The 14308-nt window shown below is 37.9% G+C and overlaps 1 protein-coding gene across 13 annotated transcripts in view; it reads left to right on the top strand.

Annotated features, from left to right (window-relative positions):
• LOC107085580 (transcription factor SOX-6-like) overlaps positions 1-14308 on the top strand; it is a 153048-nt gene that overhangs the window by 85412 nt on the left and 53328 nt on the right. For all 13 annotated transcript variants that reach the window (XM_015375976.1, XM_015375984.1, XM_015375982.1 and 10 more), the window contains 2 exons: positions 8824-8996; positions 11871-11939. In XM_015375976.1, the coding sequence (XP_015231462.1) occupies positions 8824-8996; positions 11871-11939 (242 nt within the window). The remainder of the gene's footprint in view (positions 1-8823; positions 8997-11870; positions 11940-14308) is intronic.

Genomic DNA, 14308 nt, shown 5'->3' on the forward strand with positions numbered 1-14308 from the left:
GATGGATGGATGGATGGATGGATGGATGGATGGATGGATGGATGGATGGATGGATGGATGGATGGATGGATGGATGGATGGATGGTATATTTAAGTAAATATGTATTTTCTTTACATCAGAATTAAACAAAAACTCTCCCTCTCTTGCTTCCATGATGTAATGTAGCACATTTTTCAGACTGGTGTAACTCACACAAGCCTCTTTAAATCACACACAAAACCTTGGCGTAATACCAGTTTGTTTAGATATGTTGTCTTCTTGCAGCAGCAACTTCTGACCTCCCTTTACTTCAAGTTTTTCATTCATCTGTTCTATTCATTCTGCCAACATACCATTGCAAATTAAGTGCTTTTATATGTCTTTTCTTTTTTACTTTTAAATGTCCTATCAGTAGGGATCAAAGGTTAGGGTTTCAAATAATATTTTATTGTTTGAAAATGGCGGCAGCATTACTTTTTTTCTTTTTTTCCTTGTAATTTATAATCATAGTTTAAGATTCTTATTAAATTGAATTTTTCCTCACGCTTGTTTCCCCACCCAGTAGTTTACAAGCTTTGTTGCCTCTTCAAAAACCTGATAAACACATTTCTATAATATTAAAGGTCATTATGTCCTGGCACTTTTAGTTTACTCTACAAAGAGAAACCATTAGCCTTGCAAGGTTAGAGGGTTCCACCATAATAGGAAAAACAAAGATATATAAATCGACCAATTAATTTCTCTTTAGGTGCTTGAACAACTATGCAGGTGCTAATGTAGATTCCATCTGATCAAAGTGAATAGATACTATGCTCATAGTCTGTTGAATTTTCAATTATTTCTCCTCTTTTGGTCTGGTGATCAGGATTAATTCAAACTGCAGACATTGTTGATACACTTATTCAACAAAGACAACTGGCTGAAAGACTGGGGATAAATCTCCTTTGCACAAATCAGGAAATCAAGCACATTCTGATGAATTTATCAGTTGTGTTCAACCTGTGGATAAACACTTTTTGAAAAGAACAAGATAACATCTAGCTCCTAATTTACTTCGAAGGCTTTGCAGATAGTAAGCCTTTGACTTGATCACTGTTTGACAGGCTTTATGCGAGCAGGACCTTGAACATTGTGCATTCTCTCTATATCTTCTGGGTGCAGAGTTCAAATTTCTCATAATAGTTGTGTGGGATAAATAGATATACTTTGAGAAAACCTTTCTTGTACATCAATGTCTGTTACCAGCGTATTTGCCACCTCGCAAACATTGCATGATCTTCCATCATGCCAGAATAACAGTTTTGTATGCATTTGTATGTTGAAGAGTCATGTAAAGATGAATGCTATATAGTTAAAAGAGCAGAAAGTTTCTGTGTTGAGTATTTTTTTTTTTAAATATGAATATCAGGGTCATTTCATCCCCGTGGAGTAATGTGCTTAGGTCAAGCCTGTATCTTGTCTTTGATGAAGTACCTGGTCCAGTGTCATGGATAGACAGCTAAGTGCTGGAGCTATTACATTAGCATAATTATACTGTAGAGCAAAGCTTCCTCTATCATCAAAATATTAGTCTCCATCAGCATTCAGCACGACCAGCAGAAGTGCCAGCTTATTAATAACCACTCCAAAGTACCAATCTGAAAAAATTATTTTCAACAACTGGGGAGGAACAGGTAACACACTAAAGCAGCAATGAGCCGGTAAATATTCAGATTCATATCACTTTAAGTGGTATTTCTGACCAGATCAGTGAAAGATTTGCAACACTCACATTAAAGCATGCCTCCAACAAACAAATAATCAGGATCTGCACCTGTTTATGACATATGTATATTTAACAAGGTTTTGCATAAATTTTTCAGTCTATTTATAAGTAACATTAAGCACCAGTTGAAAACAGAAAACTATATTAACATCTAAAATGTGATTTATTCTATTGAAATACAGTAAATGGCCAATAGACTGCAATCAATTGCTATATTCAAGAAACCAGGTTAAAGGAATAGTACACCCAAAACATGATTAGCCTTCATTTTCTACTCACCCCCATGCTGAACAACACTCTGGAGTACTTTTTTGATATCTCAAATGCATCTGGAGATCTGGGAGGCTTCTTGCTGTCTGCTGACATTCAAATAATGGAGGTCTATTGTGCCCGAGACAGAAAGGTCCATAAAAGTCCACAAAAAACGTTTCAATATTCCTCCATACTGCTCGTCCAATGTATTCCAAGTGTCCTGAGTGGGTAGCATCCAGAATTTACTCGAAACGAAGTAATTTAGAATGTTTTTAGAGCATAAACAGTAGTGTATAGGATTTCCTGAAAGCGCGCACATGCGCGTTCACGACGCTACGGAAGCCGGCAGACCAAACCAGCGCATTCAGCTCGGCAAAGAACTCATGCTCTTCCTCAACACTGAAGTCCTCAGACATTTTTCTTTTGTTGTTTCTTTCTTTGCACAGGTAAACAGCACATTTCTTCTTCTACGCTTGCATTATTGGCAGAGCAGACGCTGAATGCGCACTTTCATCTGGTTTGGTCTGCCGGCTTCCGTAGGCTCGTGAACGCGCATGTGCGCGCTTTCAGGAAATCCTATACACTACTGTTTATGCTCTAAAAACATTCTAAATTACTTCGTTTCGAGTAAATTCTGGATGCTACCCACTCAGGACACTTGGAATACATTGGACGAGCAGTATGGAGGAATATTGACACGTTTTTTGTGGACTTTTATGGACCTTTCTGCCTCGGGCGCTGGGCACCTCCATTATTTGAATGTTAGCAGACAGCAAGAAGCCTCCCAGATCTCCAGATGCATTTGAGATATCAAAAAAGTACTCCAGAGTGTTGTTCAGCATGGGGGTGAGTAGAAAATGAAGGCTAATCATGTTTTGGGTGTACTATTCCTTTAAGATCATTTTAGCATCAGCATTTGGGTAGGTCTACACCTTAGCCATAAATCCACGGACATAGCCAAAAACACTACTTAGATAGACTTGGTGTTACTTAGGCTATGTTCACACAGCAACCTGAAGTGACCCAAATCCAATTGTTTTGCCCATAGGCAGCCTGTATCTGATCTTTTCATGGCGGTCTGAAGAACACAGATAAGATCTGATTTTTTTCCAATGGGACCCAGGCCACTTGGCCATGTGGTCCTGAAGCAAATACGAATCTGATCTTTTAAAATTCAACCTGTGTCTGAACAGCCAGGTCGGATGAATGCGACCTGGCTGTATTGAATGTGTCATCAATACTTAACAAAGATCACTATTCTGCATCTAACTACACAGAAGCAGTAACAAAAACAACAACCATGGCGGACGATAATGCGTGTGGATGCAGTTCACACTGCAGAACACATACAGGTCACATATAATTGGAAATGTGAACAGTCACACAAAAGAATTTCATTTCACAAAAAAATCTGAATTGAGCATTAACCCCTGCAGTGTGAACATAGCATTTGTTTGTCCTGATAATATCCCTGGGGGAAAAAGTTACACCACTCACCATTGACCTAGACAGTTGATACAATTAAGGATGTACTCTATTCATGCTTTTATTTTTTGCCATATACTGACTCTTCTGTCTGAATTAAGCTAAATCAAATCTTGATGGAAAAAGTATTTTTCAAGCTGTTACCGCTTAGTTTTTTGAGCCTGTAAAAATTCTAGTTTGGTTTCCTGTTCTGAACTGACAGAAGTGGCACCTAGGGCAGCCATTTGCTACTGTTATCAACCTGCTTTAACATTCATTATGTTGTTAGTTTGAGAGACAGAATTTTACATTTGTTTGCACTTGTCTTTACTTTTGACATTTTGACAATTTTATACCCAACTGTAGTTATATGGGTACTTTATCTGTCATGTATCATTTTGTATCACAAAAACCAAAAAGTTGTTTGTGCATGAAAATCTTAGTGGATCAGTAATTTCAGAAATACTCTGACTGGGTTGAAATCCCCCAAATCTCCCTTCTTCCCATTTCTAATGCTGCTTTAAACTTCAGGCAACTGAACTTCAAGCTGCTGCAAAGGTACTTAATAAAATGATCTGTGATGGTGCAGCAGGCAGGCATAGTGACTGAGAGGGCCTGCTAGTCACCACTTCTGCTTGTTAATGAGATTTTATTGGCAAGATTAACAGCCTTTGTATCATAACAGTGGCAGCAAGCCAGGTAAAACAGCTGCTGCTCATATTGTCTTGGTTGTAGGACACAGAGGCATGTTAACACCGTGTTACTGGAAACACATATGGCCATGTAGCAATGCTGCATGAGTTAAAAGGCATATAAAACTTTTTTTTTTTAAATGTACATCCTTCAAAGAAGAGGGAAAAACCAGATGAGGATATATTCAGCAATGTTAAGTACTTTATTTGAAGATGAAATCATTAATCGAGTGGCTATAGGTGCCAAGAGAAGCAACTTGCATTAAATGAATAGAGCCCTTTGTATTTGCTGCAAATGTGTGAACAAAGGGTTATACGACTGCAAAGTTCACACACACCTGCATTTATTTAGAGCTCTGACAATTTTATTGATTGCAGAGGTGTACATTCACAAATCTTTGGCAGAAAATGAAAGTGAAAGCACTGGCTTTTAAGCTATTTTTCAGAGTTTGGATATAGCTTTAGGAAACATCCTAATTTACTTATGACGGCGGCTCAGCATATGGAAGCCTCCACAATAGCTGAATGGTAGGAAGACAAAGAAATTCCAGTCTTCTGCTGATAAAAAACTCAATTCAAATTGAGTCATAATAGTTCAGCTGTCTTGACCAAAGGAAGGGGAGAGAATAGGGTGCCTTGTGATTTTCCCCCTTTTCGCCCTCACCCGCCCTCACTTTTCTTCTTCTTTCTTGTGTCTGAATCTTTTATCTGTGTATTCACCCGGGGCTCTTCAAAGTAACAAGCCTCCTTCTTTTTCTCCGGTACTGGACTTGGAACCCAAATTAGAGACTGCTTGATTAGAACGGAGAGGAGGGAGCCAAGAGAGAGAGGAAGATGTGGGTATTGGACAAAACAAATCGCACCCCTACAAAGTGCCTTTTATCCAAAGACCCCAAGGCTCAAATACCCCCTTCCCTACCCAAGCAACTGTGGCCCTGCTCGTTTTTGTCTTATCATTTATTTAGTCACTCGTTGATGTTTTCTGTCTCACTCTTTTAGATTAGAGAAAGAAGGAATTTGTTTTCTACGGTAAATGCTAAATGGCGAGAAACTGCACAACATAAGTTATCTGGCTTAGGAGTAGGTCAGGAATTTTTTTTATCTGACCCAATAAAAAGTGCCAGTGCTGTTTGACCACTCCCTCCTGGGTTCTATCTAAGGGTGTCATCCTACAGGTCCTCAGTCCGTCTACTGAGGGGGGTTTCACAGCATGTTAGGTTAGGTCTAGTTTCTGGGGTTTATATAGCGTCAAGGCATCTCTAAGCTGTCTGTCTGCCATCGGAAGCTCAATGAGAAGAGACATGTTAACAGGCAGACCCCAGGCCCACTGCTGTTAAAAGCCATGCAATATGTAGGAAAACAGCCTCTTTTGTCAGCGGGTTGGTCAGACAGAGACCACGACTCTCCTCTTCTGTACCACCCAATAAAAGTTTTATCTGCATTTTAAAGCTAATCCATTATTTAAAGCAAGAAGGAAGAGATTTTAACACAAACCAGTCAACAAAAAAGCAACATATGCATTAATTTTAAGTCCAGCTGTGTAGAAATTTACCAGTGTTTTTTTTAGTTTTATATATATCCAAAACATTAACAATGCATTTGAAGACATAAGAATGTTTTAGCATTGCTATATACAACATACAAAATAATCCCAAGTACCTCTTGGTTTAAAATAGAAAAAGGCAAAAGCCAAGTGGAGAGGATCCTTCAGGCTTCCCACAGTTTAGCTAAAGATCAAAACAATGAACCCTCTGTTTGCATTCTTGTGGTGTCTGGGCAAGATGAGGCACCCCACTCTCAGAGCTGCCCCTTCAATTTATGCAAAATTACCTCATGCAAATTTTAAGAAAAAAATTGTTTCTGTATATATGCTACTTAATTGCTGGATTTCTTAATTCATTTTATTTCTTTTTCCCACTTCAGAAACGTATAACTAAGCAGCAAGAGAGAGCTCCTTATTGTCTGAAAAGAATGAGTTTGAAACCTAGTCATTCTGACCTGATGACCTCAAGCTGCTCTCTCTGGATGATATTTTCTTTTCATGTTTGCTCCTCCTTCCCTTTTGTACCAGTAGTATCATATCCAGCAAATTAATTAGATATTACTTAATGCTTTTTTGTTTTTACTTGTAAAAGGCAGCCCATCATGGATACAGTCAAAAGTTAATAAAATTGTTGCTGATTGTATCAATTTTTACAGATAAGCCATTCACAACAAGCATAGTCTGGTTAATAAGAAGTCAATTCAGGCCTTGGAAACAGCACACAAGCTGAATGAATGGCTGCTTTTAGGCCCCTTTTTTCATTATAAATGGAGAATTGCAGCTCTCTTCTGTTGCAGCAGGCAGCGGAGGCAGAGTGGGGCAAACTGAGGTTCAGACAAGCCTGCCAGTAAATTGCCCTGAATGGGTTGTGGAGGTTGACAGGCCCTATTAAGACAAACGGTTCTCCTCATCGGAGAGATAAAATAAATCAGGTGTTTAGTCAAATTAAAATAGTTCTAGTGGAGAGGGCCCCCGGGAGCTCTCGGAGAAACTCAAGACAGATGTGGTCAGAGACGAAAGGAAGACACCCAAGAAAGAATTCAGCTTCTTCTTGGCTCCTGGCCAGACCTTCGCTGCACTGTTATCCGGATGTTGGCGCTGTTATCCTTGTTACTCTATGACCTCCTCTTTGTCTCTGTCAGTTTTTCTATTGTTTTTTTTTCTTTTCTCTTATTTCAAGATCAACTTGTCACGCAGGAGTGCAAGACGAAGAGAGTGAGTTACTGTCTAGCCTCTCACTGGCAATTATGCTGGCTGTGTTAGTCAATAGTAGGATCACTTAGCATTGATTAGGTGACGAGTGAGAGAGAGCGACAGAGAAAGTGGCTCAGTCACTTTCTCTTTTTTTAATACAGTGGCCATGAGGCAATGGAGAGATTTAAAGATAATTAGATTTTCTTTTTTATTTTCTTACACCCATTTAAAATTTTCGTATATTTATTAAATGCTTTCTTAGATGACTGTTAAATTTTATTTGGTCCACAAAGTACAGGATCAAGTCATGCTGTTTTGACAGGTTTGTGTGATCTAAACTCTACTCCATTCTGTTGGTGTGATTGTGGTCACATCTAAAACCTGTGTGCTTTTGAAGGCCAGTAGTGACTCTCAACACCTTCTCCATAATAACCCCTGGAAGTCTGACACAAGTGCCACCCCCGTTTTGACGGATCCCTGCAGCTCTTTGTCTGTGTGCCGGTAACAATTCCTTCTCTCTTTCTTTTGAAAGCTGTGAAAACAAGCCACAGCAAACTCGTAAACTCCAGGCTGTGTGTGACCTTAACATTTTCTGGTGAATACTCTGCAGTTGGTTTCTTCATGTGTGCTTTTCTTTGTATTAAATATTTTGTACTCTACAGTGACACAATGTGATGATTGGCTTGTCCAGCATGGATGCTTTGCTAAATTTAACCGTAAACAACTCAGGACCCTTCTGCAGCTTTTCTTCAAAAAATGTATCCCTTGTTATTAACTGATGACCAAAGCTAGCCCAAGATTTAATGGGTAAAAAATATAGAATATAGTTGGGACCTTCCAACTATTATTGCTAACTGCAGCTCAACTTAAATAATTTGTGATCAGTTTGTAATGTATTATTAAATTTACTTCTGATAATGTACAGTGAGGTTTAGGTATATATCTGTCTTTATAGCCAATATCATAGACATGAGTTACCAAATTGACTCCTACTGCTGCATTTCATAATAAATTATTTCACACATGTTGTAAATTTAAATGGGAAAAGCCCTCTTGATGTAATATAATATAATATAATATAATCCATCATACAGTAAACATCTCAAACTTTCAGTAACTCAGCAAAGTGCATGAAAAAAAAAAAATTAGAATATCATTATTAAATGTTCAACTCATTTCACAAAGGTGGCTCTTTCAGTAAAAAGAAAAATGTACACAGAGTAAAGTCACAGAATGGAAAAAAGTTATTTCATTGATTAAAAATTTTTTTTTTATAGGAATGATTAGTCAAAACATGAGATCTTTGTTTGATGTATTGAGCAGGACTTATTAGATCCTGAACACATTTCCAGTGTTATTTTTTGACTCACCCACTGCAATCCAAAACAGCGGTAGTCGCCTTTGTCAGAATAATACTGCTTATAAGTCTCCTGTCTCATCAGATTAACTGAAATTTTGGTGATACAAACACATAGGGGCTTGTATACCTAGATATAATCCAAATACCTCTTATCATAGCTGCACTGGTCATGCACCTTTGTCACATGTTTGTATTTGTGTGAATTGTTATAAACTGGGTAATTACATCCTTATATACAGGCAGTATTTGGAATCACAGGCATTTTAATATTTTGTTCATAATTTGTCCTCAGCAGTTGGCTAAATAAAGAGCAAAAATCCTCAACTAGAAAGCTCATTTTAAAGCAGTAACACCAATATGTTAAAATCACATTATAAACCTCACCTCTCGGATAATTTTGGTTCTACTGGGGGCCTACAGCTAGTTTATAGGCCTTGAGCAGCTGCTGAGTTTCTTTGTTCTTTTAGTTGACTCTAGTTGAGGCCTCCCTTTCAGGTTCTCAATTAGTTTAGCAGAAATGCATCAGAAATATCCTGCATTTAATTGTTGCCCCCTTTAACCTGCTCTGTACAGGTACTCCAGAGGGTCTGGCAGAAAAGGAACACCAGCTCTCCACAATGATCACCCAGCTGATCAGTCTACGAGAGCAGCTCCTGGCTGCCCACGATGAGCAGAAGAAGCTCGCCGCTTCACAGATGGAGAAACAGAGGCAGCAAATGGAGCTGGCTCGACAGCAGCAGGAGCAGGTAACTGCGTTGTGTCTTCCTTTTTAGCACGTTCGGGGATGTAATCACTTTCTCCTTTCGTCTGCGTCTGAGTTAACAGCCTGTTTACTGTCAACATTTTATCCTTGTTATTTACAACAGACACTGTCATTCCCCCTCCAATATTGTTTATTCTATTACCCTCCATGCCTCTGTAATAAACCTCATTAAATTCATTTGTAACAAATTGTCACTTAGATCTTGTTTTTCATGCCTGAGATGTGCCAATAAAAACTTGGAATGCCGAATGATAAGACGTTTAAGTGATGCTACACTCAATATTTCCTCCGATATTTCAGTCATGCTCACTCACCCACGTTTGTGCTGTTGCAGGAAAAACTGTTATTATGACTTGTGCTAACAAATGTGTGGCAATGTGTGAATTAAACATTATATTAAACATGGAAGTCCTCCTTATCTTATAAAATGTCTCCTATTATAACAAGCCGGGCATTAGATTTGCAGCACAAATCTGACCAATGAGCCATATTGTACAAATCAGCAAATTAGCACAGGCCATGAAGTGTGTTAATGTCTAGGAAGAAATAAGGACACTAACTATCCACACGGGCGACACTTTTATTATCACCAGCCACTCTAATGGCTATGAGTCAATTATCAGCAAGGAGTTCACTCAGAGTTTCCTCAGCACACTCTCAAGCTGTCCTGTAGTAAATGAAGAGATTTTCCATATACCTAGAAAAAATACATTTGGTCACAGTACACTAATAATACATTAACTGTATTGATTTTCTTTTTTAATCAATGATAGTTCTCTGCAAACTCCACAAGATCAAAAGCTTTGTAGACACAGCAGTATGACTGAGCAATACTATAAGGCATGTGATGTTATTCTAAAAAGGAGGAATATTAATATATTTACAATGAGCAGGGGTAGACAGAGAACCCGCTGAGAGCTAGAATGTCATCAAGCCATCAAGATACAACGCAGTAATTAACTGTTGACACTCGTGAGGAAACCAGCACAAATTAATTTTGACACATTTGCAGACGGCAGATATCTTACCGAGAACACTTTGTAATTATATATAAAATTGAAAATTAAATGACACTTAAAACCCAGTTGTCATGCTCACTGGAGTGAGCGTGTAGATGGAGGTGGGCGCTCAGATGAGAAAGATTGCAGCGAGGCCTCGCTTTCGCACAGGGGCAGCAGGGACCTCTGTCGGTCACACTTCGGCTGCACCGGGGATCTCCATCATAACCATGGTTGTCTGTTCTGTAAATCATTCATACCATTCACATACAAATGCACGCTCTGCTTTTCTACGCATGCAATTTTACATTGATTCGGAAGAAAACCAAATGGCTTATATTGGAATGAGAGACTCCTTCCAATACTAATGTGCTTTTTTTCCTCCCAGTAATATGCCTGTTTTATTGTCCATCAGCCTTCTGATATTTCAGCAAATACTGTGTCTTGCAAATATGTTCCCTTTGATTCTTTATAAATGTTGTCATGAACCACAATATATTATGAGTTTTACAGGAGAGACTAAGACATGTTTTTGCATGATTTAAAGTGTAGGATAAATGTCAAATGCTTTTCAAACATTTTACCAATAGAAATTTGAAACGTATGATGTAAATAAATGTACAAATTAACAGATTGTTGACCCGTCTTAGGTCAAGATTTTGTATTGTATTTGCAATGTCTCTGCATTATTCTTTGCAGACTAGTATAGGCTTGGTTAGATTGCATGAAGAGTATATGTAAGCAGCAAAAACTTAGATTTGAGGTCTGGGTTTTTACCAGGCCTCTCTAATACATTAGGATTATAAAGCCCTTAATAGAAACTCTAGCAGTATGTTTAGGCTTGTTGTCCTGGTGAAAAGGGGAACCTCAAACCCAGTCTAAAGTCTAATTCAGCTTATAGCAGGTTTTATTTCAAAATGTTCCTATATTTAGCTCAATCTAGCTTACCATCAACTCTGATGTCCATCCTAGAAAGAGAAAAATATGCATCCTTACAGAATGGGACAATGATTCCCATTGAAAAGTGAGTATGGTCAGGGGGATTTGCATAAGTGGTCTTCTCCAACCATTGCACTTTGCAATGTTGGCCAAAAAGTTAAACTTTTTTTTTCCAGCTATAGCATAACAATTACAATGTAAAATTAAAATATGTGACTTGTTTTTAATTTCTCACAAACACGTGATTCCAAAAAGTAAAAAAAAAAATCTGTTTTTTAATCTGCCTATTTTTCATAAAGATCAGGTATGTAAAGTGCAGACATCATTGGTTTCATATCAAAATATCTTCATTTGATTTGTTAATATTGGCAACTGCTGCAGAGTTACACTGTATTATGAGGCCACTGGTCTGCTTAATGCTCTCCTACTCCACCAAACCTTCAATTTATGTTGACAGCTTTTTTTAGGAGACATGTTTTGTGTCATGCTTTTTCTATTTTCAGATAAAGAAATATGCTACATTAGTTTTATTTTAAAGGCAGTTAGTTGCACTGGCTTTTGTTCAGGGATTATTTTAAAACAGAATAATAGCAATTTTATTTTATTTTTTAATCGTATTACCTAAAATCCAGATTGTCATTTCCTCTTCCCAGTATTTGATTATTGCTGCTGGTCATTAACAGAGTTCTATCTGATAAAGTTTGCATTTTTAAGGTTACAAATGGGTAAAAAAAAGTCAAAGGGGTGTGAATATTTGTGAAAGGGATTTTATTGACTTTATGGGAGCTGGCCTAAATTAAATTTTAACCTTTTAATGTTATCGAGAGGGGTGCACAAGTGTTACGCTATACGTTCCTTTTCTCATTTATCTCAGTTTGAGGGATTTTTAAATTTTCTCCTTTGCTTCTGTTTTCAACCAGATTGCACGACAACAACAGCAGCTTTTGCAGCAGCAGCACAAAATCAACCTCCTTCAGCAGCAGATCCAGGTCAGTGCATGCATTTCTGTTGGCCCTCCAAAACGTAGCAGCTTACGCCTCTTACTTTCTGATTACTGCAACATTTCTGCCTCTTCAAGGCAATTAGCCCACCAATGTTGCCACGGTGACTCAGATTAAACAGCATACGTGAGTAAAATCAGACATAAAAGTTACCCTAAATGGGATTTTTTTTGGTGCTATTTTTGTATTTCTTTCCCATTTATTTTTAAAATTTATGTCACACTAACAGTCATTATTCTCATCAAATGTTAATTGCCTATTGGTAATCAAGAGGGTTTTTAAAATATGGAGGTGAATAATTAGCACATCATAATGAACAAAAAAGAGGGGGTAAAAGTAACAACGGCTAATGAGTGCTGCTGAGAGAGAAGAGCCAGGAGGTGGGGGACATGAAAGAGGCTGGTAAATGCCTCTGAAATTAGTCAGCCCCAGAAGGGCAATAATACATGTTTCCATACAGCACACGGCCTGTGGAGACTTATATTTTCTTTATGCTCTGTTTGTGTCTTCATGGTTTACCTAAACTGATGCAAACATTTAAAGTTGCATATTTCATGCTCTTCCTTTCTGATAGTACCACACTATCCGATGTGGTGTACTCTCTTAACGAAGAGTTTCAGCAAAAGACCACCCAGTCAGCTTGCAGCTTGATCTGTTCCGACTGCTCAGGATGATCTGTGGTTGGTCACTCGCACTGGTCAAGGCTGTGAACTTGGCTGCCTTTGTGGAGCTAGTGTTATCCTGTTGGGTATGTTTGGTGTCAGGCACATCCTTCTCCATTCACCTCCTCCCTTACTTGTTCATCTAAGAGTAAACTCTCCCTATTCTCTACTTTCATTAAACATAACTTGGAAGCAAATTGCTCATAAAGTAACAACTTCAAGCACCTTGTTCAGTCAAATATTTATCATTTTTGAAGGAGTTCTTTTCTCTCACATGTTTTTACCAAGGAATTTCATTCTGAGAACCATCAAACTTCTGCAAAACAGTCTGGAGAGTATTTTAAGAGAAACAATTTACTCTTAGAAAACTCTTGAGAGTCCAGTAACCTTAACCTTTAACAGTCAAAAGTTTTTTGAAAGGTGATTCAATACTAATTTCCACTAAAACCTAGTAAAAAGCATAACACCAAAGAGAGTAGGAAAAACTCTTAAATTAAGTATCGTATCCACAAGTGATGGGCTACACCTTCTCACATTAGTGAGGGCCCTTCACTTATAATCATTCAACATCAGGGCACTGCTTTAAAATAATCACCCTTTTAGAACCTCTTGATTTGATCACAAAGTTAAAGAAATGACACCTGAAAATTCCACTTGATGCATAATATCAAAAGAGCTCAGAGGTTTGAGTGTATTGAAATGCTCCTCTGAATATCTATTTCAAACACTTGAGCAGAGATACAAGCAGAGTCCTACGAGCAGAGCCCAGATATCCAGCTTTTCCCCTTGATAAAATGTGCTTTGGATCTGACAGGATTAAAACACACACATCCACAATTAAATAATAGAATCCTGTGCTCAGACCATCTGTTCCACTATCTGCCAGCTTCCCCAGACTGTACTGGGTACATACCACCCAAGTTTTACCTTGTGAAACATTGTTTATGTAACAACAAGTTATTTAATCCAGAGCATGTGCTTTCCTCCACCAAACCATGCATTTTTTTTTTTTTTTGTCATGATGAGGTATTAAGGAAAGTATTTATTTGCAGTTCTGATTTCAATATATATACCTTTTGAAAAAGCTTCTTGGTTATTTTACTACATCTCAGCTTAGCTTATTAGTTCTATATACATGCATTTACCCTGCAGTGTGATTCACAGGGTTGAGAAATTTGGTTATTCTGCTTCTAGCATTAAAAACACTCAAATGTATTGGTAACCCTACTGCCATTAAATAATTTGTGTTTAGCTTAAGGTAAAATGCCAATGGAGAGGGTCTTGTTTAGGTCACCCAATTAAACCATGGAGATTCTAACTAGACACTGTAGTGGGCTCTATGTTTGCACTTTTCGAGGCCAAATCTCTCAGAAGTGTTTGAATCAAGCCAGTATAGAATTCAATTAAGTTTCCTTCTTGAATAGCCATTTTTTAATCCTTTCTAATCATGCCTTAAAAAGAAGGGGAGAGAGATTTAGTCTTTGTCCCACAGGATTACAATGTCACTTGTTTTAAGATAGCAGATTGAAGTGTTAGGAGCTTATCAAAAATTAAAGCTCAAGGCTTTGTGTGCTACCCTGTCAGAAACATTTTTTTTTACTTCATTAATTCAATCCAAGGATCTGATCAACTGCTTTGGTCAGACATTTGAAACACCATTCTGGATTTTTTTTTTTTATGATACATTCCACATCT

This window comes from Cyprinodon variegatus, unplaced genomic scaffold, assembly GCF_000732505.1.
Source record: "Cyprinodon variegatus isolate N-32 unplaced genomic scaffold, C_variegatus-1.0 Scaffold128, whole genome shotgun sequence".
Classification (NCBI taxonomy): Eukaryota; Metazoa; Chordata; class Actinopteri; order Cyprinodontiformes; family Cyprinodontidae; genus Cyprinodon; species Cyprinodon variegatus.